General features: G+C 41.7%; 1 protein-coding gene across 1 annotated transcript in view; it reads right to left on the reverse strand.

The window, feature by feature from the left end:
• The window catches only part of LOC115111747 (polypeptide N-acetylgalactosaminyltransferase 9), a 94,565-nt gene that overhangs the window by 15,351 nt on the left and 53,423 nt on the right, over positions 1–25,791 (reverse strand). The window contains exons 7-9 of the mRNA XM_029638119.2: positions 10,949–11,134; positions 8,996–9,133; positions 1,153–1,248 (exon numbers count right to left, since the gene is read on the reverse strand). Of these exons, the coding sequence (XP_029493979.1) occupies positions 1,153–1,248; positions 8,996–9,133; positions 10,949–11,134 (420 nt within the window). The remainder of the gene's footprint in view (positions 1–1,152; positions 1,249–8,995; positions 9,134–10,948; positions 11,135–25,791) is intronic.

The raw sequence follows: 25,791 nt of genomic DNA on the forward strand, positions 1-25,791 counted from the left end.
GTGTCCTCCTCCCAGAGCGCTAAGAACCTTGGCGTGATCCTGGACAACACCCTGTCGTTCTCAACTAACATCAAGGCGGTGGCCCGTTCCTGTAGGTTCATGCTCTACAACATCCGCAGAGTACGACCCTGCCTCACACAGGAAGCGGTGCAGGTCCTAATCCAGGCACTTGTCATCTCCCGTCTGGATTACTGCAACTCGCTGTTGGCTGGGCTCCCTGCCTGTGCCATTAAACCCCTACAACTCATCCAGAACGCCGCAGCCCGTCTGGTGTTCAACCTTCCCAAGTTCTCTCACGTCACCCCGCTCCTCCGCTCTCTCCACTGGCTTCCAGTTGAAGCCCGCATCCGCTACAAGACCATGGTGCTTGCCTACGGAGCTGTGAGGGGAGCGGCACCTCAGTACCTCCAGGCTCTGATCAGGCCCTACACCCAAACAAGGGCACTGCGTTCATCCACCTCTGGCCTGCTCGCCTCCCTACCACTGAGGAAGTACAGTTCCCGCTCAGCCCAGTCAAAACTGTTCGCTGCTCTGGCCCCCCAATGGTGGAACAAACTCCCTCACGACGCCAGGACAGCGGAGTCAATCACCACCTTCCGGAGACACCTGAAACACCACCTCTTTAAGGAATACCTAGGATAGGATAAAGTAATCCCTCTCACCCCCCCTTTAAAAGATTTAGATGCACTACTGTTCCACTGGATGTCATAAGGTGAATGCACCAATTTGTAAGTCGCTCTGGATAAGAGCGTCTGCTAAATGACTTAAATGTAAATGTAAACAGGGGATGTAAACAATTTTGTCCACAGAAATAAGCTTATTGTGCATATGGAACATTTCTGGGTTCTTTTATTTCAGCTCATGAAACATGGGATCAACATTTTACATGTTGCGTTTCTATTTTTGTTCATTAAAGTCTAAATATATTCACAATTCTGAGCTTATTTCCCCAAAATGAAAAGTGATTTGTAGATTTTGCTTGGCTGTCAATATTGAGATAAGTGTTATACCAAGGCAATACACTGCATACTGTAAGAATAATGCTTAAATTATTTTGTGAAGAAAGAAGGTACCTTCATGTTCAACCAACTGAAAATGTAAACAGTCTTTATATTATTTGTAAATATACAAAAGAGAGTGAAATCTGCTAACCTGTGAGGACATCCCGTGGCAGGGGTAGAGAATGGCTTTGTCATCATCCTCTGATCCCTGGTCCAGACAGTAGCCACTGGCCTTACTGTTCCTGACCTGCAACACACCAAAAAGCATAGACACTTTACTGTTACTGACCTGCAACACACCAAAAAGCATAGACACTTTACTGTTCCTGACCTGCAACACACCTAACAATAGACACTTTACTGTTCCTGACCTGCAACACACCTAACAATAGACACTTTACTGTTCCTGACCTGTAACATACCAAACACAACATATACAGTAAGGCAACAAAGTATTTAGTCAGCCACCAATTGTGCAAGTTCTCCCATTTAAAAAGATGAGAGGCCTGTCATTTTCATCATAGGTACACTTCAACTATGACAGACAAAATGAGAAAAAGAAATCCAGAAAATCACATTGTAGGATTTTTAAATAATTTATTTGCAAATTATGGTGGAAAATAAGTATTTGGTCATCTACAAACAAGCAAGATTTCTGGCTCTCACTGACCTGTAACTTCTTCTTTAAAAGGCTTGTTACCTGTATTAATGGCACCTGTTTGAACTTGTTATCAGTATAAAAGACACCTGTCCACAACCTCAAACTGTCACACTCCAAACTCCACTATGGCCAAGACCAAAGAGCTGTCAAAGGACACCAGAAACAAAATTGTAGACCTGCACCAGGCTGGGAAGACTGAATCTGCAATAGGTAAGCAGCTTGGTTTGAAGAAATCAACTGTGGGAGCAATTATTAGGAAATGGAAGACATACAAGACCACTGATAATCTCCCTCGATCTGGGGCTCCACGCAAGATCTCACCCCGTGGGGTCAAAATGATCACAAGAAGGGTGAGCAAAAATCCCAGAACCACACGGGTGACCTAGTGAATGACCTGCAGAGAGCTGGGACCAAAGTAACAAAGCCTACCATCAGTAACACACTACGCCGCCAGGAACTCAAATCCTGCAGTGCCAGACGTGTCCCCCTGCTTAAGCCAAGACATGTCCAGGCCCGTCTGATGTTTGCTAGAGAGCATTTGGAAGATCCAGAAGAAGATTGGGAGAATGTCATATGGTCAGATGAAACCAAAATATAACTTTTTGGTAAAAACTCAACTCGTCGTGTTTGGAGGACAAAGAATGCTGAGTTGCATCCAAAGAACACCATACCTACTGTGAAGCATGGGGGTGGAAACATCATGCTTTGGGGCTGTTTTTCTGCAAAGGGACCAGGACGACTGATCCGTGTAAAGGAAAGAATGAATGGGGCCATGTATCGTGAGATTTTGAGTGAAAACCTCCTTCCATCAGCAAGGGTATTGAAGATGAAACATGGCTGGGTCTTTCAGCATGACAATGATCCCAAACACACCGCCCCGGCAATGAAGGAGTGGCTTCGTAAGAAGCATTTCAAGGTCCTGGATTGGCCTAGCCAGTCTCCAGATCTCAAACCCATAGAAAATCTTTGGAGGGAGTGAAAGTCCGTGTTGCCCAGCATCAGCCCCAAAACATCACTGCTCTAGAGGAGATCTGCATGGAGGAATGGGCCAAAATACCAGCAACAGTGTGTGAAAACCCTGTGAAGACTGTCATAGTTGAAGTTTACTTATGATGAAAATTACAGGCCTCTCTCATCTTTCTAAGTGGGAGAACTTGCACAATTGGTGGCTGACTAAATACTTTTTTGCCCCACTGTACATTACTCTTCCTGAACTGCAGCACACAAAACAGCAGACTCTCTACTGTTCCTGACCTGCAACACACAAAACAACAAAGACAATTTACAGTTCCTAAACTGCAACACAAAAACAGCACCTAAAATGTACTGTTCATGATATGCAACACACCAAACAACAGACACTTTACTGTTCCTGACCTGTGAAACACCAAACAACACATACACATTATTGTTCCTGACCTGCAACACACCAAACAACAGACACTTCACTGTTCCTGACCTGTAACACACCAAACACCACATATACTTTACTCTTCCTGATCTGTAACACAATAAACTCCGACACTTTACAGTTCCTAACCTGCAGCACAAAAACAGCACCTAAAATGTATTGTACCTGGATCACACCAAACAACAGACACTTTAGTGTTCCTGACCTGCAACACACCAAACAACACAGACACTTTACTGTTCCTGACCTGCAACACACCAAACATCACATATACTTTGCTCTTCCTGACCTGCAGCACACAAAACAACAGACACTTTAGTGTTCCTGACCTGCAACACACCAAACACAGACACGTTACTGTTCCTGACCTGCAACACACCAAACAACACAGACACTTTACTGATCCTGACCTACAACACACCAAACAACAGACTATTTCCTGCTCCTAACCTGCACCACACCAAACAATAGACACTTTACTGTTCCTGACCTGTAAAACACCAAACAACACATACGCATTATTGTTCCTGACCTGCAGCACACCAAACTACAGATACTTTACTGTTCCTGACCTGTAACACACCAAACAACAGACTATTTCCTGCTCCTAACCTGCAACACACCAAACAACAGACTATTTCCTGCTCCTAACCTGCAACACACCAAACAACAGACTATTTCCTGCTCCTAACCTGCCACACCAAACAATAGACTATTTCCTGCTCCTAACCTGCAACACACCAAACAATAGACACTCTACTGTTCCTGACCTGTAAAACACCAAACAACACATACACATTATTGTTCCTGACCTGCAGCACACCAAACTACAGATACTTTACTGTTCCTGACCTGCAACACACCAAACAACACATAAACCTTACTGATCTTGAACTGTAATACACTAAACAACAGATACTTTACTGTTCCCTATCTGCAACAAACCAAAGAACACCTTAACTTTACTGTTTCTGACCTGCAACACACTAAAAAACACAGGCACTTTACTATTCCTGACCTGCAACACACTAAAAAACACAGGCACTTTACTGTTCCTGACCTGCAACACACTAAAAAACACAGGCACTTTACTATTCCTGACCTGCAACACACCAAAAAAACAGACACTTTACTGTTCCTGACCTGCAACACACTAAAAAACACAGGCACTTTACTATTCCTGACATGCAACACACAAAACAACATACTGTTCCTGACCTGCAACACACCAATCACCACATCAACTTTATTATTCCTGACTTGCAACACACCAACCAACAGATAATTTACTGTTCCTGACCTGCACCAGACCAAAGAAAACAGACGCTTTAATGTTCCTGACCTGCAACATAACAAACAACACAGATACTTTTCTGGTCCTGACCGGCATCACACCAAAAAACAGACACTTTACTGTTCCTGACCTGCAACACACCAAAGAACAGATACTTTACTGTTCCTGGCAGGCAACACACAAAACAACATACACACTTTACTGTTCCTGACCTGCAAAACACGAAACAACATAGACACTTTACTGTTCCTGGCCAGCAACACACCAAACAATGCATACACTTTACTGTTCCTGATCTGCAATACAAACATGACAGATGCTTTACTGTTCCTGAACTGCAACACACTGTACAAAAAACACTTTACTGCAACACACCAAACAATGCATACACTTTACTGTTCCTGATCTGCAATACAAACATGACAGATACTTTACTGTTCCTGAACTGCAACACACCATACAAAAAACACTTTACGGTTCCTGACCTGCAACACACCAAACAACACAGATATACACACATGAAGATGGAAATCAGGCTATGCTTAGATTCAGGGAAAGATGTACTAAGTGCATGTGTCTGTGCAAAGTTTGCATTTATTATTTTCAGACGGGAATTAATGGTATAAACACAAAACTGTTGTTATAACAGTCTTATCGAACCTATTTTATACTGTAAAAATATATATTTTTGTAAATATTAGTAACAAGAAACAGCACTTTATCATCTCACATCTCATAAAGTAAGAATGTACACACTACAGTGATGAAAGATTCCATTTTAACCCAATGAGTCCCACCGTAACACCGGGATGTTTTGGACCCCTTTAAAACAGCTACAGACTTCTGGGATTTGTTCTGGACCATTGTATTTGTCTATTTCTTCTGCATCCGTATATACTGTACCAACCATTATTCTGTGTTTGTGAGACAAGGGCGGAACCAGAAGGGACCCGGAGTCGGGTCTTTTTACAAAAACATATGTAGAGTCTTAATAGTTTGAGCTAGTAAAAGCTATCTATAAAAAGCTGAGACTCATGAATACGCACGGGACATGTCTATGACACTGACAAGCATTAGAAGGTAAGGGGTTCTTCTACGTAGAAGATCATTGGAAACCCCAGGACATAGTGTCTATAATACTCTAATAAGCTCACATAGTTGCTGTCACAAACTCCAAACTCCACACAGTTGTCACTGAATAGTTGTATATTCATTTCCCAGTGAGCAAACAAATCCATTTTTTATCAGGTTTTTGCTTTGGCAGACCTTATTTTTAAAATTGACATCTGTCAATAAAATTCATGAATGCTCCCAAGTTGCGCAGTATCACATCCGGCCATGATTGGGAGTCTCATAGGGTGGAGCACAATTGGCCCAGCGTCGTCCAAGTTTGGCACGGGGCAGGCCGTCATTGTAAATAAGAATTTGTTCTTAACTGACTTGCCTAGTTAAAACTTCTCTGGGATATGTGGGACGCAAGCGTCAACAACAGCCAGTGAAATTGCAGGGCGCCAAATTCAAAACAACAGAAATCTCATAATTAAAATTCCTCAAACATACAAGTATTATCCACAGTTTTAAAGATAAACTTCTTGTTAATCCAGCCACAGTGTCTGATTTCAAAAAGGTTTTACGGCTAAAGCACACCTTGCGATTATGTTAGGTCAGCGCCAAGCCACAGAAACCATACAGCCATTTTCCAAAGAAGGAGAGGTGTCACAAAAGACAGAAATAGCGTTCAAATTCATCACTAAACTTTGATGATCTTCACCGGATAGCACTCCCAGGACTCCATGTTAGACCATAAATGTGTGTTTTGTTCGATAAAGTTCATATTTATGTCCAAATACCTCCTTTTGTTTGCGCGTTTAGTCCAGTAATCCAAAAAGCACAAGGCGCGGGCACTAAAACCAGATGAAAAGTCAAAACTTTCTATTGCAGTTCGTAGAAACATGTCAAACGATGTATAGAATCAATCTTTAGGATGTTTTTATCATAAATCTTCAATAATATTCCAACCAGAAAATTCCTTTGTCTTTAGAAATTAAAAGGAACGGAGCTCGCGCTCACGGCCGCAGGCGAGACTTAGCTCATAGCTTTTAGCCAGACCCCTCATTCAAACAGCTCTTATTCTCTCCCCTTTCATAGTAGAAGCCTGAAACAACGTTCTAAAGACTTGATATCTAGTGGAAGCCTTAGGAAGTGCAATATGACCCCATAGACACTGTATATTGGATAGACAATCACTTGAGAAACTACAAACCTCAGATTTCCCACCTCCTGGTTGGATTTTTCTCAGGTTTTCGCCTGCCATATGAGTTCTGTTATACTCACAGACATCATTCATACAGTTTTAGAAACTTCAGAGTGTTTTCTATCCAAATCTACTAATAATATGCATATCTTAGCTTCTGGGCCTGAGTAGCAGGCAGTTTACTCTGGGCACTTTATTCATCCAAGCTACTCAATACTGCCCCTGTTCACAAAGAAGTTAAATAATGGTTAAATATAAAATAAATAAATAAATGTTTTGTGTTGTTTTGTGTTCTAATTATATTTAGCCTCACTTCATAGTATAAGGGCTGAACATGCAACTCAATTAATGTCAGATATATAAAAAGCCCATTTTTGCTGGGGTCTCGGGACTGATAGGCTTAATCTAAGATCATGTAAGCAAAATAAACCTCTCTAATCTCTGAGACTCCTCCTAGTCCAGATGGTAGTGTGGGTTAATGTGCTTTTAAAACTATGTGATTGAATGTGTATCACTTTATTTCCACCTTGTGAATGTAACTGGTGTGAAATGGCTAGCTAGTTTGCAGTGCGTGCTAATAGCATTTTAATCAGTGACCACTCTCTCTGAGACCTTGAAAGTAGTTGTTTCCCTGCTGCAGCTTTTGTGAAGCGATAGCTAACAATGCTTTGTAGGCAGCAGTTGCTGATGTATTCAGAGGATCCTTGATTCAAGCCCAGGTTGTGGTGAGGAGAGGGACAGAAACAATACTGTTACATGAAGATATCTATCATGTTGTGTTGTCTGGTTAAAGTTTAAAGTTTTATTAGTCGTATGTATTTGATACACATGGTATACACTGTCCAACCAAATGCTTACTTGCAGTTTCCTTCTCGACAATCAACAATAAGAAATAATAAAACACAAGAATAAAGACAACTATAAAGTAAATGGCTCAGTAGAACAGAATAAACATTTTAGCATAAGTATAATACAGGAAGGCAGAATTTATAGTCATGTGTTGACACGTGTTTTGGGGAAGGGGGGATCGGGGGGGCAAATGTTTAAATTGTGCAGTATTGACAAATCATAGTAAGAAACTGGTAGCAGCAGCTGTGATGTGTGTGTAGCATGAATGTGTTTGTGTGTGTGTGGATGTGTGTATGTCTGAGCTGGTGGTCAATCCAGTTCAAGTGTTCAGCAGTCTGATGGCTTGTAGATAGAAACTGTCTCTGAGCCTGTTGGTATCCGACCTCATGGTCCGATAACGTCTGCTCGACAGTAAGGGAGTGAATAGCTCGTGGCTGGGGTGTGTGGGGTCCTTGATGATGCCGCGGGCCTTCCTCAGGCACCGTTTTCGAGTAGATGTCCTGGATGGATGGGAGCATGGTCCCAGTGATGTACTGGGCCACTGGTCTGGTCAGTGCAAGGGGTGCAGCTGTGGTTCAGCTGATGCGGTGTGGCAACACAAGGTAACTGTTCCAAGACTTGAATCCATTTGCAAGAAGCAGGGCTAGCAGCATTCATGGGGCCAGGGCCGCCAACATTGTGCTGCTTGATGAAGTTACGGCCTATTTTAATTCTGATATATGCCGACCATAAACTTGAAAAGCTTATTGATTTTCTCCCCCGACTCTGATGTCGAAATCAATAAGTAAAAGTCTTTTTATTTTACAATGATTCTGAATTGGCTGTCTGACTTCTTGCGCTCAATTTCTCATCCTGTCATAATCTTTTCCGCTGTGCAGGGTTGTGCAGCCGAGCCCAAACAATCAAGTCGGCATCGAAAGCTAATAAGTGTGTAATTAAAACTCATTACGGGCGAAATTGCATCAAATTTTGTAGCTGCGCAGCGTTTCTGTGGAAACATGATACATTTACCTTTCGATGACTCCCTGTAAATGAATGTATTTCCTTCAACATGTAATCTTTGCAGAAGCGGTGAAATATAATGTCAATGGTAGATTGATTGAGTGTACATTATGTAAACATAGCTTGTGTAGTACTGTATGTGACATTAAAGAAAACACTGCTTCTTATATGGAAGCTCTTCTATGCAAATACAGAGAAAAAAAAACAAAGCACACCCTGCAATCACTGCAAGAGACAAGTACGTGCCAAATAATTCAACTAAAGACTGAAGGGAAGATTTCAAGAATTGGTGGGTTTGCGAATTAACTCATTTGAAATGTGTTTTTTTTTTGTAGAACGTGTCTTCAAACACACAGTTGGCTGCAGCTATTCCACTCAAATATTTGTTTTTTTGTTTTTTATTGTGTCATTGATAGTGAAAATGTAATCAGGTATTCCACTACATATAGTATAGGTATTCCACTCAAAACATGTTTTTGTATCGCTATCGTTGATAGTGAATAGTGAACAGTGAATGTCTCACCTCCCCATATGTGATTGTGTTGTTGTAGATGCGCATCTCTGGGTAGACATTCTCCAGGTACCAGCGGAAGCTCCGACACTGCAGCCTCTTCCGCAGGGCTACCCGCTCAGACACGTCCCCATAGTCAACCCCAGGGTTCTGGTAGCAACAGGAAAATAAATCACATTTAACATTTATCCAGGAGGCTATTACTTATTATCTACTTAGCTAAGCAACATGTGACTACACTTGTTTGTGGTTTAAATAGAAAAATGGAGGCCTGGAAAGACTGCTGGAGGGAGGAAGGGTAGAAAAAAGGAAAAGAAAAGAGAAGCTGAGAGAGGAATAGTGGATTTGGTTTAGAGATGGACGGATGGTGGCCTGTCATGTGGGACCCTCATTGTTCTTTCATTAGACATGTATGCTGTGCAAATTCTAATCAGCTGCTTAATTATGAGTCCTCACGGCCCCGCCGTGCCGGCCGGTGTTGTGCATGGAGGTGGCTGCTTAATAACTGCTCTGCACTGTGCCCTGGCCTCTGCAGCAGACATACACTGCCTCGTTAAGAGGCACACTGACTTTAAAAATCTCCCCTTTCCACAGGCATCAACCATATTTTAATATCTGAGAATAATGGCATTGTCCTCTGTCTTTCTAACTAGCTGTAACATTAGGCTAACAGATGCATTCCATTTGGGAGACGTTATTTGGACTACCTGATGGTGGTAACCACAGTGAATCATAGACCCTGCCCTCCTAGCAGAGTAACCAATAACCCATTATTCTGTGTGTGTGGTGGAGGGAATGGGAGATGGATTAGTTATAACATTATATGTTTTGTACAGTACATAAAATAACTTCTGTGCCATGGGACAGAGAGGCAAAAGCACCATGCCACTGGGATTGTAATTACATAAAGAATGTTATGCAATGAGCTAGTTTGTCTATAGGGTGCTGTCTTAGTTACTGTCAGAGGCCTTCAATCAGTAGGATGCTCCTCCTGCATACATCCATTGTACCTCTCCCTTCTTCTCCCTAGCTTTCTGCCACATTTACAGAGGCATTGGCCTCCCTAGGATTCTTACCTTAATGTGCTCCTATGCAGGAGGCCTTGTTTGAGTGAAACACAATCCAAAGCTTGTTTCTACTGACAATAATGTTTTGAAAAACATACAATTTCTACCAGGCTGTGTTTTAATAAAGCATTGTCACCCGCACCCTGTGACACACAGATAATTTGCAGTACAGAAATTAGTGTTCTGCATTAAGCTCTTTTTATTTATTATTATTTTTATTTTTTTATTATTGAAAATTATTATTTTCCAAGCCCATCTCAATGGCTCTTGAAAGCAATTACATCTAAACTGATGTGTATGAAAGCGGACTCTGATTAAATGAAAGGCCCCCTCATTAATTTGGTTTCAGCTCTCAGCTCCAACACCCAGAGCCAGACGTCGTCGTTCAGATCTCACTGAGCAGCTCTGAAGGTTGAGTGGGATGAAATCTGAATTCTGAATTTCTATTGAGGCATAGTCTCTCTAGAGGGGCCCTGCCCGGCACAGAACAGGATGCTGGTCTGAATGAACAAGTGGTGAGGATGGATGGATGGATGGATGAATGGATGAGTAAAAGAGCAGACAGACTCATGTGACCAACTGTGTTCAAACTCGGTCTCCTGTGCCCCATAATACTGTGTTACCCTGCTGAGCTAAAGCTTTGGTATGAGCTAACACAAGTCTTCAGGTCTTAGGCAAGGTTTCTCATGAGCTTGGTTCATAGAACCACCTCCATTACACTCAATAGAAATTAGCCCTGTTTTGTCATAGAATGTCATTCTATTTATATCATCAACAGAAATAAGCCCTGTTTTGTCATAGAATGTCATTCTATTTATATCATCAATAGATGATAGCCTTGACCTTGGCCGTATGTTTCTCCATAGGTCCGGCGCTGTCAGACTATGGCTACGCTCACATTCATAGGGATATTCCAGGCCATGTAGACGTGGGACTTGTACTCGTCCATCCAGACCTCGGCGGCCCGCAGGGCGTTCCTCTTGGCGTAGTAGTCAATGTCATTGTTGTACGGCTTCTTTGTCCGCTCGATGTGTGCCACTCTGGCGCAGGGCAGCACCTCCATGCTCCCGCCACACTGCCACACCTAGAGAGGAGACAGCAGAGAGAGGACAGAGTCAAGCCTAGTCTAGAGGATTGTTTAGTAGTTCAGACAGAGAAAACATCTGTATCTGCAAGATTTCCTGCTAGCTGTGATAGCTGCCTCCTTGTTTATCTTTTTACGGAGGAGGGTGTTTGCTTGATGCAGCAATTAGGTTCCACGGGCCATTATTTTCTGCTGAAGTGGGTGAAAACAGGCCTGATAAATGTGTCTGTATGGGAATGGCCCATAAATATGAGTGTCCCTAGAGAGTTTCCTGTGACACACAGTAACCCTGGCACTGGATTGTGGTTGAATAGTGTCTGTCTGTGAAAAAGTGGTAATACATAAAAATAGGTGGTAAAAGCATGTAACCCTGGAGAAAAACGTCCATCACTGCAAAAAGTATTGACTGACTACGGGCCTGAAAAATGCAGTGACACTCAACTGTGACTGACTCAATACTCAAGGAAGGAAAATAGTGGCTGCATCATCAGCAACGACTACCAGAATGAATTCTTCCAGGTTATTGGAAAACAATTCCAACCTAAGGTGTCACACCCTGATCTGTTTCACCCGTCTTTGTGATTGTCTCCACCCCACTCCAGGTGTCGCCAATCTTCCCCATTATCCCCTGTGTATTTATACCCGTGTTCTCTGTTCTTCTGTTGACAAACAAGACAAACTGGCAAGTCAACCAGTGTTTTTGCCCCAGCTCCTGCTTTTCCCAGTCTCTCTTTTTCTCGCTCTCCCTTGCCTGTCCTGAAAATGAGCCCGTCTGCTTGCCTGACCACTATGCCTGACACTGAGCCTGCATGCCGACCTGTACCTTTGCCCCACCTCTGGATTACTGACCTCTGCCTACCCTGAGCCTGCCTGCTGTCCGGTACCGTTGCTCCACCTCTGGTTTACAGACCCCTCCCTGCCTTGACCTGTCTTTTGCCTGCCCCTGTTGGATTATTAAATCATTTTTAATTCGATGTTGTCTGCATCTGGGTCTTACCTTCATACCTGTTATAAGGATAACACTTGCCCAGACACAAAATTATAGCATATAAAAGAAAATCAAAAGTAGAGAGGGAGAGAGAACTTACACGAGAACATTTCCAACACCAGAGCAGGAAAGATAGAGAGGACAGCATATGGTAATGTAGTCCTCCTGTCTTTTGAACTGCAGCGCCACCAGCACTCCGAGAGTCTCTTAATGACAATCTTCACAATGCAGAACAGATGTTCCAAACCATTAACATTCCACTGAACCCAACATTTACCTCATGCTCAGCACAAGAGGACACAGATAACTGCCTGCATGCCGCAGAAAAATACCCTGAAGAAACCAGGACATCCACCAGTCGAATTTATAGTACCGAAATACTAATACGTTTTTTAATTACATACTGATGAGTCACCCCCCCTAAAGTAAAAAAAACAAACATTTAGACTAGCAGTGACATCACCATTGTTTTGGAGGGGGTAGTAAGGAATACTTGACATGATTGTGACTTACTGTAGGTGTACCACAAATTTTTCATATTTTGTGTTAGCATGGATTCCACTGTGCTCCTACTTTACGTCAAACATAAAAGGGTTTCATACCAAACTGCATGCAATGACGCGTGTTGGTCGACTGAGTGAGTGTGGGCATGAGGCAGAGCAGAGGGAATTGAGTCAGTAGGAGAAATGTCATTGCTCAGATTCCATTGATTGATGGATCCCTAGTAAGGATACATTGCGGCAAAAGTTTGTTCTCCACCCTTTTTGCTGGACAGGGCTGCATAAATTAAACCCATTGCATTTACTTGGGCCTTCCACTGACACTAAAAACATTGGAAAACATCCCTTTGTTAAGTGTATGACCCCAAAAAGACTGCTGCTATGCAGAGCATATACTCCATCTTTTCCCTCGCAGTTTGTGGCAGCTTATGTTGGAACTTCTTGTACTTCACCGCACATAACACAGAGATAGTTGAGAGATTGTATTACAAGCACTATACAAATAGAGTATGCTGTGCTGAGTGCTAACAAAAGGAGAAGTCAAATCAAGTATTCAAATAAACCAAATGCATTCTTGCTGGTCTGTGAAATTCATTGAGGAAAGATGTTGGAGCCGCTAAGCCCCCATGCCATATGGTACTGTGTGCCATGTTCATGGAAATTAAATACAGCAAATATTAATCAAGTCACTGTTACCATAATTTGCATGTACTGTACAGTAGCACTCAAGTGTGGGTGAGTGTTTCATTGAATGTTAATAAAGGCATAGCATTAATATATTTGTTTTCTGATCCATTCCCTAGCTGTGAAGGCCTTTGCCCTCCATCTCACACCCTCAATGGTCGCATTTGACTCAATCAACCCTCTCTTAGATTAAACAGCAGTGAAGTGAGGAGTGACCCTGGACTAATAAATCAATCAGTGCTATTACCATTACATGACCAATATGCTCCTTCATGGCTACGACAAAAGAAACTACTTGCATTCATTGTGTGTCTGTGGATGACATTGCATTCACTAATAGATTACTTACTATTTTACTGATCAATGGTTAGGTTTCAAATAACAAAGACCTAATCAAACAAACAGACTCATCTTCCAGCCTGCCTCTACTAAAGCACAAGCACTTAACTGATGAACATGTAGTGGTAATACACTATTATCAACATATTCGAATAATGATTGACATTTTAATTAACTTTATTTTGATGAATTTATTTATACTAGTTCATCCTTCCACAAGATATTGTCCCCACACAAATCTAGGGTTGCTACCCAAGCCGACTGGTTGTTCGTTCTATCAGTTCGGTTGCCAGAGATGCTACCCAGTAGTTCATTCTTTTTGCTCTGTATCTATGGACGTGACCCAGTCGTTTGTTTTAAATGTTTCATTGCCAAACTGGCTGGCAACGTTCGTATCTCTTGCTTGCTAACTAGCCAACTATAGCTAACTTACAGTCACGTCAAAAAGTGCAGCCAAAATAACAGCAAAGTAGCTGCATTTGCATTTGTTTAAGCTGTTTTCTAGTGACATTTATTTGGATACATCCATAACGATGAGCTAATGAGTTGCAATTTTGCCTGGCATAGAAAATGTGCTCACTCGTCGGGAGCTAGCCAACAACGCAGCTAACACAATCACTTCAATCACCTCCATTCTCAGTCAATTTGCAGACCAGAGTAATAGCTGGATCGTAAACAGGGATTTGCCAGATAAACGCTGTAGCTTTAGTCTATACATAAATCATAACCCTCTGTGGTGTTTATCTGCTTCAACAAGAAACTCCTAGCTTGGCCTCTGTTACAGTCAGGACATTTTCAATGTGTTCTTTTTAAAACTGTGTAGGGTAGCATTTGGTGATTGCAGAGATGGATCTGCACAGGTAATGCTTGTTTACTTATGGGAGAATCAAGTGTGTCAGAGTGGGTGTATCAAATCATATCCAGTTCTATTTGTCACATGTACCTATTATAAATGGTGTAGACTTTACTGTGAAATGTTTGCTTACAAGCCCTTCCCAACGATGCAGAGTTTAAAAATAAAATAGTAACACGAGGAATACAATTAAATACACAAGCATGTAGCTATAGCCTATGCAGGGAGGACAAGTACCAGATCAATGTGCAGAGGTACGAGATATGAGGTAGATATGTACTGTACATGAAGGCAGGGTAAAGTGACTAGGCATCAGGATAGATAATAATAAGAGTAAAATAAGGAACAGAGTAGCAGCAGCAAAGGATTAGTGTAAAAGTGTGTGTCTGTGAGTGTGCATTTTTGTTTGTGTCGTGTCGGTATGCGTCCCTTTGGCACGTATGGTTTTAACAGTGTGCGTTTATCTAAGAATGTCCTTTCTGTCCTTTCTGTCTATTCTGGTAATCAGCCCGAATGACATTGAAAAAGCCTAATCAGATCAGACCAGACAAATCCTCTATGACAGGGTAGGTTTGGGAAATAAATAGCTAACAGACATCACAGAACATGGGAGTCTGAGGAGAGTCAGGTCAGTTCCTTTTTTTAAAACACACAAAATCATCCGTGATAATGTGACCTTTGCAGCATAAGAGAGAGAGTTTTAACCAATCCGAGAGAGAACAGGTGGCGTGCAGCAGGCCAGGACCAGGCAGAGGAAGGAGCAGACTGCAGGCTTCTCATGTACGTCACGTCTGTTCCAGGATGTCTTATGACGCTGCTGCCACTCTCTAGTAACTTTGGAGGTCTCAGCCAGGGCATTAGCTAAACAAATCAGACCAAATGCCTTTTTGTCCCTGGACACAAAAGGCATAATGATGATGTGATGATTGCACCAGGGCTGCGTGGAAAACACATTTATGCCATGCTGAGAGAGCCTCGCCAGCACAGCTTGCGCCTGATCTCCTCAAATAGACAATAATTGATCTGTATGTGAATCATCTGGCCTGTCAAGTCACGTTAAAAAGTGTTTTCTATAAGCAGTAATCAAACTTCTCACTACCACAGTAAAACAACAATTATCTCAAATATATTAAGTTAAATTGGAGTCTTGCCCTGATATATGGTTGTTGATTCATATGGCATCATAGGAGTCAACAGCCATGCATCAGGGCAAGTTTGTGACCAACACAGAAGTATCATACACACATTACCTTTACACCTCTAAATAGATTAGGAAACAAACATCTTTAAGTATCTTACTATGGTTTCATAGGAATATATAGTGAAGTCTGATTTGCATAAATTCCTATTTAAACACAGGATAGAGATCGCATCACTTCACATAGGAGACTGTTTACTTTGATGTAGAGGTTATTTAATTGCTAATATAATTGCCGCTGTGTGGCGTTAGTTAATTGGCACAGGACCATTTGGGTGAGCTAAGCCCTAGAGGGATATAGGAAACATCAACTGTAAAAACCATAAAAACTATTAACAGCAGTAAACAGAATTGGAAACAGCACCATTACACAGTATCACTACTAACCCAACATATTGGATAATCTAAGGTCTATATAAGGTTCTGTTACTCAGAGGATCTCTTACATTAGTGTTCTTCAAACCTTCTTTTCCCATGTACTTTCTTTCATGAACACTGCTACGCAGAGTCTGCATTTAATCCCTCTAATCTACCAGAAGTCATGAAGTAAGGAGACAAGGAAAGAAAAGGAGACAAGGAGAGGAGAAAAGGTTGGAACACCCAGCAATGGGACTTAGTCGGGGATCATCAGAAGGTTTCCTGAAGTCCTGTTGACTTCATTTTCTGCCTCATCTTGCTTGGTCGCTGTCTGATTTGACCGACAGCTTGGAAAATTGTTCAGTAACACAAATAATATAATTCTAATGAAACTCTTTATGACAAAACATAAGGCCTTATTTTGAGGCCTAGCTTTACCTGTAACATCTGCTTCCAACTCACACCCTCAAACATGTAGATCTCCTGAACGCAACTCACTTTCCAGCCCACTTTCCAGCTCACACTCTCAAACACCTCGATTCCCTGAACGCAGCTCACTCTCCAGATCTCAATCACCTGAATTCTAGTCACCTGTTCACACACCTGCATGTCATTATCACACATTATTTAGTTCAGTTCTTTGCACTCCATCACACTCCTCCTGTGTATGATAGTTTTTGCCTGCCTCACGAATGATGCCTTTTGCCTATTCCCTGCCTGTACTTTAGCCTATTGGATTTCCTGTTATCTGCCTATTGCCTGATCTCCCGGACCATGTTACTAGCCTTTTCCCTGCCTGTACTTTAGCCTATTGGATTTCCTGTTATCTGCCTATTGCCTGATCTCCCGGACTATGTTACTAGCCCTTGCGGTAGCCTAGTGGTTAGAGCGTTGGACTAGTAACCGGAAGGTTGCGAGTTCAAACCCCCGAGCTGACAAGGTACAGGCAGTTAACCCACTGTTCCCAGGCCGTCATTGAAAATAAGAATATGTTCTTAACTGACTTGCCTGGTTAAATAAAGGTAAAATTTAAAAAAAAAAGTTCTCTGCCTGTACTGTTGCCCTTTTGGACCCCCTGTGTATGACCTTCTGCCTGCCCCTGTGGTCCTTTGCAATAAACACCTGCTGCGCCCTGCGCTTGAAACCAGCTCTCTGTCTCGCCTCATGTTCATTACATTACCCTCATTCAGTGGCCTGAAACTCATGGTTTTGTGGCCTGTAAGTTGGGTTGCAAAATTCAGGTAACTTTATCCAAAATTCCCCGATTTCCAGGAATCTTCCAACTGGGATTTCTGGAAAACCTGGAAAATGTTCTGGAATTTTGTAACCCTACTTGCAAGTCACAGGTAGGGTCTGGACCCTGGTCTCTCTTTTGACGAACATATCAAGACTGTTTCAAGGACAGCTTTTTTTCATCTACGTAACATTGCAAAAATCAGAAACTTTCTGTCCAAATATGATGCAGGAAAATAAATCTATGCTTTTGTTACTTCTAGGTTAGACTACTGCAATGCTTTACTTTCCGGCTACCCGGATAAAGCACTAAATAAACTTCAGTTAGTGGTGAATACAGCTGCTAGAATCCTGACTAGAACCAAAAAATGTGATCATATTACTGCAGTGCTAGCCTCCCTACACTGGCTTCCTGTCAAGTCAAGGGCTGATTTCAAGGTTTTACTGCTAACCTACAAAGCATTACATGGGCTTGCTCCTACCTATCATTCTGATTTGGTCCTGCCGTACATACCTACACGTACGCTACGGTCACAAGACGCAGGCCTCCTAATTGTCCCTAGAATCTAAGCAAACAGCTGGAGGCAGAGCTTTCTCCTATAGAGCTCCATTTTTATGGAATGGTCTGCCTACCCATGTGAGAGACGCAAACTCGGTCTCAACCTTTAAGTCTTTACTGAAGACTCATTTCTTCAGTGGGTCATATGATTTGAGTGTAGTCTGGCCCAGGAGTGTGAAGGTGAACGGAACGGCTCTGGAGCAACGAACCGCCCTTGCTGTCTCTGCCTTGCCGTTCCCCTCTTTACACTGGGATTCTCTGCCTCTAACCCTATTACAGGGGCTGAGTCACTGGCTTACTGGTGCTCTTTCATGCCGTCCCTAGGAGGGGTGCGTCACTTTAGTGGTTTGAGTCACTGATGTGATCTTCCTGTCTGGGTCGGCGCACCCGCTTGGGTTGTGCCGTGGCGGAGATCTTTGTGGGCTATACTCTGCCTTGTCTCAGGATGGTAAGTTGGTGGTTGAAGATATCCCTCTAGTGGTGTGGGGGCTGTGCTTTGGCAAAGTGGGTGGGGTTATATCCTTCCTGTTTGGCCCTGTCCGGGGGTATCATCGGATGGGGCCACAGTGTCTCCTGACCCCTCCTGTCTCAGCCTCCAGTATTTATGCTGCTGTAGTTTAGTGTAGTAGTGTCGGGGGGCTAGGGTCAGTTTGTTATATCTGGAGTACTTCTCCTGTCTTATCTGGTGTCCTGTGTGAATTTAAGTATTCTCTCTCTAGTTCTCTCTTTCTCTCTTTCTTTCTCTCTCTCGGAGGACCTGAGCCCTAGGATCATGCCTCAGGACTACCTGGCATGATGACTCCTTGCTGTCCTCAGTTCGCCTGGCCGTCCTGCTGCTCCAGTTTCAACTGTTCTGCCTGCGGCTATGGAATCCGGACCTGTTCACCGGACGTGCTACCTGTCCCTGCTGTTTTCACCTCTCTAGAGACAGCAGGAGTGGTAGAGATACTTTTAATGATCGGCTATGAAAAGCCAACTGACATTTACTCCTGAGGTGCTGACTTGCTGCACCCTCGACAACTACTGTGATTATTATTACATGCTGGTCATTTATGAGCATTTAAACATCTTGGCCATGTTCTGTTATAATCTCCACCCGGCACAGCGAGAAGAGGACCGGCCACCCCTCATAGCCTGGTTCCATTCTAGGTTTTGGCCTTTCTAGGCAGTTTTTCCTAGCAACCGTGCTTCTACACCTGCATTGCTTGCTGTTTGCGGTTTTAGGCTGAGTTTCTGTACAGCTATATAAATAAATTTGATTTCGCTTGCAAAGTTATGTTGAATTTATTTTGTTGATGTGACATTTAATTGAGTCAGTACCACGACCATAAGTAATAATGACTTTTTGAGTTTTGAGACAAACAGTTTTGAGTTTTGAGTTCAACTTACAAGAAGTATTTGTGTAGAAAATGCAGTGGGGTTTGTCATGTAACTTCTGTGCCGAGTTGGTCCTTTTCAGTGACTATAGGAGCTTCCTGGAGGGTCACGGAGTTAAGCGCCAATATTTATTGGTCATATTGTAAGCATGGTTGACTAAGCTAAGGACAATGGACCCTGGCATGACCCCAGCGGACCCTCATGTTGTGAATGTCTGTTATTCAGAAAACTGTGGGGACTGGAGGGCATTTGCCAAATGAAGAACATACATTTTTCATAACTATTTCACAGACAGTCAACTCTAAATGTATTGTAAAATGTTCTGCAAATTGCACACGTTTTGAGATTGGTAATCATATATACATGTACAGTGCCTTCGAAAAGTATTCAGATCCCTTGACTTTTTCCACATTTTGTTACGTTACAGGCTTATTCTAAAATTGATTAACTATTTTCTTTTAATCGTCAGCAATCTACACGCAATACCCCATAATGACAAAGTGAAAACAGGTATTTTGTTTTTTTAAATGTAATTTTTTTAAAATACCTTAATTACATAAGTATCCGACCCCTTGACAGATGCATCCTGTTTTCATTGATCATCCTTGAGATGTTTTACAACTGGATTGGAGTCCACCCGATGGTCACTCTGACAGAGCTCTAGTGTTCCTCTGTGGAGATGGGAGAATCCTCCAGAAGGACAACCATCTATGTAGCGCTCAACCAATCAAGCCTTTATGGTAGAGTGGCCAGATGGAAGCCACTCCTCAGTAAAGGGCACATGACAGCCTGCTTGAAGTTTGCCAAAAGGCACCTAAAGACACTCAGACCATTAGAAACAAGATTCTATGGTTTGATGAAACCAAGATTGAACTCTTTGGCCTGAATGCCAAGCGTCATGCCTGGAGGAAATCTGGCACCATCCCTACGGTGAAGCATGGTGGTGGCAGCATCATGCTGTTGGGATGTTTTTCAGCTGCAGGGACTGGGTTACTAGTCAGGATCGAGTGAAAGACGAAAGGAACAAATTACAGAGAGATCCTTGATGAAAACCTGCTACAGAGGGCTCAGGACCTCGGACTGGGGCGAACGTTCACCTTCCAATAGGACAACGACCCTAAACACACAGCCAAGACAACTTAGGAGTGGCTTCATTTTATTTATTTAACCTTTATTTAACCAGGTAGGCAAGTTGAGAACAAGTTCTCATTTACAATTGTGACCTGGCCAAGATAAAGTCTTTGAATGTCCTTGACTGGACCAGCCAGAGCCCAGACTTGAACCCGATCTAACATCTCCGGAGAGACTTGAAAATAGCTGTGCAGCAACGCTCCCCATCCAACCTGACAGAGCGTGAGAGGATCTACAGAGAAGAATTGGAGAAACTCCCCAAATACAGGCCATACCCAAGAAGACTCTATGCTGTAATCGCTGCCAAATGTGCTTCAACAAAGTACTGAGTAAAGGGTCTAAATACTTATGTATATGTGATATTTAAAAAATATATGGGGTATTGTGTGTGGATTGATTAGGGGGAAAAAACACTTTGATCAATTTTAGAATAAGGCTGTAACGTAACAAAATGTGGAAAAAGAAGGGGTCTGAATACTTACAGGGAGGTTTGCCATCAGCCATACGGTTATGAAAATCTACACGTTAGGTTAGCTAATGAATGGTCTTCTCCCATTGACAATCACACAAATCACATAATTGAAATTGAGTTCTAGCACTTGATACATTCAAAAAATATATTCACCTCTCCCCACTCTTACATACTGAAAATGTATCCAATTAGCATAATCAAAGTTCTGGTAAATAGTCAAGCTTCTCAAAGACAGAGGCTCTTAACCTGTTTTTTATTGAGATATACAATCCCAGCTACAATGCCTACAATCTTTTGAATATTCTTGTGACCTGTCAAATAAATTAGCTTTGACTCTATATACTCTTTTCCTTCTATATACTAATAATAATAATATAATAGTATATGCCATTTAGCAGATGCTTTTATCCAAAGAGACTTATGCAAGCATACATTTTTACGTATGGGTGGTCCTGGGAATTAAACGCAATAACCCTGGCATTACAAACTCCATGCTCTATCACATGACACAAGGGGACCAGCCACCAGTGTCTCCTGACCCATAGTTGGGAGGGAGACACACTGACTGCCCTAAAGGTCCTCATTTCCATTTCTGCCACTGAGCTGCAATTCTGGGATCAATTTTGTGTCAAGTCAGAGCGAAGCAACCAATGGATGAGAGAGGATTAAAGGGATTGGGATATCTTATCCCTTTTAAACAAAGCCAGGTGAATTCCTTTAACAGTTTTACCGCCAGAGCTCTTACAGAGATTAACACTACAACACAGAATGGAAATATTCACAATGAAAAATAAGAAAGACATACTTGCATTTGTGGGCTTGTTTTACCACTTGAGCTGTGTGTGTGTGTGTGTGTGTGTGTGTGTGTGTGTGTGTGTGTGTGTGTGTGTGTGTGTGTGTGTGTGTGTGTGTGTGTGTGTGTGTGTGTGCTTAGTTGTGTCTTAGGAATTTGTGTCTCTGTCTCTGTTCTTAATTGAAATGTTTCTCACTGGCTTCTAGAGTCTCTGTACCCAGGAGAGCTCTCTTCCTTTTAATGTAATATCTGATTTGCCCATTTCAAAGACATAGCAGGAAATCCTGACCACAAAGTGATATATTCTCCCATGAAGCTGTTTGGCTTTATAAAATGAAATACATACTCCTCACATCTGTTTCTTGTAAGTTTTTGTGATGTACAGTGTGACTTTAAAGATTAATTCAATTTGAGAACCCCCACCGTGTAGTGTGACATCTATAGCATTCAAACCACTGATGTAATCACTCCTCCATGAAAATCCCAAATACATCAATTGATTCAGTATGTGGATATGAAGAACAAAAAAGGCATGATAGCATAACATCTTTCCCTCAAAGCTTTAGCTTGAATAGTAGAATACTTAACATTTCCTCTATAACAGGCCATACTAATAAATAATGAGTGGTAAACCTTGGTTTGAGCACAATTCATTGGGCCTACACCCCTCAACTGATGCTTTTGTCAGCATCCATTTTACATGCGTGCAACACCATAGTTAACACATTCAGAACTAGTCAGACCATTGTCTCTAAGCTGTTAAGAATGACTAGAATACCAGGCAGCAGCATCATAATGTGTTGTAATGCAGAGTCTATCCCACCCCTCCCAATGGGGTGTCCAATGAGATGAGTGATGTTTCAAGCAGAATGAACTGAAGGTCTCTCTCTCTCTCTCTCTCTCTCATACCCAAAATGTATAGTTCAAATCAGGATGTCTCAGTGATGTGATGCAGCGCTTTCAACTCTACTGTCAAACCGCGCAAAGCAATTGAATCCCCTGCTTTCTCATCGGCAGTCCCCTTAATTGTAGTGAGTTTGTCTGACATACCAGTGCTTTCCTCACTACTTAAGTGTTTTTTTTTTTGTTACAGTAGATTAGCTGTCAAAATCATTTCCATCTTGTCAAACACATCTAACACCATCAAACACCCTCCAATTAAACTAACAAATTAAAAACATGTTTTCTATAATGAGAAGGATGATCCAATTTCAAGTATGTGGATTTTAAAGTTTATTTAAGTAAGTATGGTGACTTCAGACAGAGTCGGATGGTTAATTAGCTCACTTTTTCTTTTTGCATAACAGGCTCTGAAAACAGAGGGTTATGAAATGAACAATACGTCTTAAAGTATCTTAATTGCCTCGTCAATGTGTGTTTAAAGATAGGTGCAAGAGCAGTCACACTTGAAAGAGACCTATAATGAAGTTTATGACTCATGTAGATAATAAGTGCGCTGACAAGTTCTGCCTAATTGCTACTCCCTGTGGCCCTGAATAGGAAAACTCTCTGTCTGGCTGTCGAGCGCTACAATATGTATTGAAACCCACATAACCTTGTCAAATTCCAAAAGGCATTCGGGGATTTCAAATACTTGAAAATAAGCTGGATGGGATGTTGTTAGGGAATCATTTTGCTTTTCAAAACGTGACCTGTTTAAGCATTTAGTGGCAGATTTCTGGGTCAGCAATATACCTTACAAAACAATATAAACCCAGTCCAATTTCTGTGCGCACAGACACAAAATGTGTGTTTTTTTAAATAATTAAATACACTAATATGAGATCTATATGTAAAACATTTACATTTGACATTTTAGTAGTTTAATCACTTATCTGATGCTCTTATCTAGAGCAACTTACAGTAAATGTATTACCGTAATCTTAAGACAGCTAGGTAAGACAACCACATATCACAGTCAAATATACAGGATACAGACATTCCTTTCTAGCTAAACAATGGATTGGCCTGTATATCGTTTAGCAAAAAAAACATGTTTTCATACACATCTAAAATATACGAATTCAAGATCTGAGAACAGTAATATTTTAAATATAAATGAAGGTACCCATAAGCAATCATTTCTGATGAGAAAACACAAAACATTTGTGGATATAACATTATAAAAATAAACTCTTGATTTATTTATACTTATTTACTTCAATATTAACTTATACAACTAGGATAGCCACATTGTAAACTCAAACCATTGAATGAATGGAGCATTAAAATAGTTCCTATGTGGTATTTTAAGAAAGGTCTATATCCTATTCTCCTCTGTTTCCTCCCTCCTCTGTGTCCTCCCTCCTATGACTAGTGGTGAGGTAGTGAGATAAAACCTACTGTAATGAAGCCTAGAGTAAATACCTCTCAGTCCATTAAGCCCCAGCAGATTGATTCAGGCCCTCTAAATAATGTATGTCTTGAAAAAGACAAATAATTGATCAATATGAAATGGTCTACCCATTGTTACCTTTGCACTGTTCCTATTGATGAAAAACAGATCTTTCCTCCCACGTCTTCTCAGTTAAAGGACTGTATTCTCTGAGAATTAATCATTCATGTGACGGGGAGATGAGCCAGTGGAGGAACGGAAAGGAGAGGAAGAAATCCACATGAGAGATACAGTATATTTGTAGTCGATATACGACACAGGCCAGGTCTCCTGTTGTACTGATCTCTCACACAAATGTAGATATTTCTCATCATCTATCTCCATCTTCTCCCATGACTCTTCATGTCTGCCTTCAGACTGTGACGAGTAGCCTAATGGGCAAATTCCCTCATGTAATGGCTCAAATCAGTCCCTTTTTAAAAAAATGGTCTATTTGTTTCAGTGGGCCCACATATGGTCAGCCGCTTTGTCATTTGCTGCCTGGTGGACGTGGGCATGAGGGTGATTTTAGCTAGCCGCGGATGGAACTGGAATGGCTGGTGATCACAGATGGCTGAGGCTTAATGTGGGCTCATAAAGACAGGGCTGACCTTTTCAAGGTGACTCTCTCTTTGCTATAGAAGATGCTATAGATGTGAGGATATGGAGGAAAGCAAAGTAAAGCAAACACCACTAGAGAGAGATCCCCTCTCCTCTTCGGATATAATGATTTTGAACATACTTCCCAGTATCTACTGCATGGTGGTGGCTCTGTCAACATCATAGAGATATAACTAATTAATTCTGTGGTCAGCATGAACTGTAGTTACACACTAAAAAGTGATGGCTCATCAAGGTTTCTTTGGGAAGGGTGATGGTTCTACATTTGAAAATGGGGGGGTCGTGGTTTGCTCACAGCTCTTTTTGTGCAACCGTGAGTGAGAGTGTCTTACCAGTTTATCTAATGTTTTGTGTTATGACATTACATATTATATATGGCTATGGCTAATGATTGTGTTTTGTGAAAGACTGGCCTTGCGATAATTGTTCACTGACGCAATAATCAACCATATCAAATGGCTGACCGGAATGAAAAACCCTGTATGGTTCTTCAAAAGGATCTACAAAGAACATTTCAGATGTGAAGGTTCTATAAAGAACCATAAAAAGGGTTATCTATAGCCCCCCAAAAGGTTGCAACCAGAGCAGAACCCTGTTTTGGTGCTATATAGAATACGTTTGAATGGTTATTTATAAGACCTTAGGAAAGAGTTCTTTATAGATGGGTTAGCTGACAAGGTCACAAAAACGATGTGCACGCTTCAATGGGGCGTCTGTGAGTTGTTGTGATTCTGGATGGCCAGATACTGTAGCTACCAACGATGACAATAAACTGCCATGTAGGGAATTGTAAGTGACTCGTTTCAGCTAGTTTCATCTTGTTCTTGATACCATGTCTTGTTTTGAGGTGTTTTGACTGATTTCATGTCAATTTCAATGTGGCAAAAGAAATTGCTAGCTAGGTAACCAACATCTGTAATTATGTATTTGAGAGACAACAAGTAGTCATTGTGCAAATGTATTTATTTTTTCAATAAACATTGGAGACGAAATATAGTTTAGATGTGCTCAACAATCTAAGCCCACCCCATCTGTTTTGTCCCATAGTTGCGCAAGCATACGTTTTCTTGCTAAACAACCAACCCATCTATAGCACCATACAGGTCCCATTTAGAACCTTGTGAGCATGCTTCTTTATTTGGGAGAGACTTGGTCTCCCAGGCATAAAAGGAGCATTT

The sequence above is a fragment of the Oncorhynchus nerka genome, linkage group LG27, assembly GCF_034236695.1.
Source record: "Oncorhynchus nerka isolate Pitt River linkage group LG27, Oner_Uvic_2.0, whole genome shotgun sequence".
Taxonomy (NCBI): Eukaryota; Metazoa; Chordata; class Actinopteri; order Salmoniformes; family Salmonidae; genus Oncorhynchus; species Oncorhynchus nerka.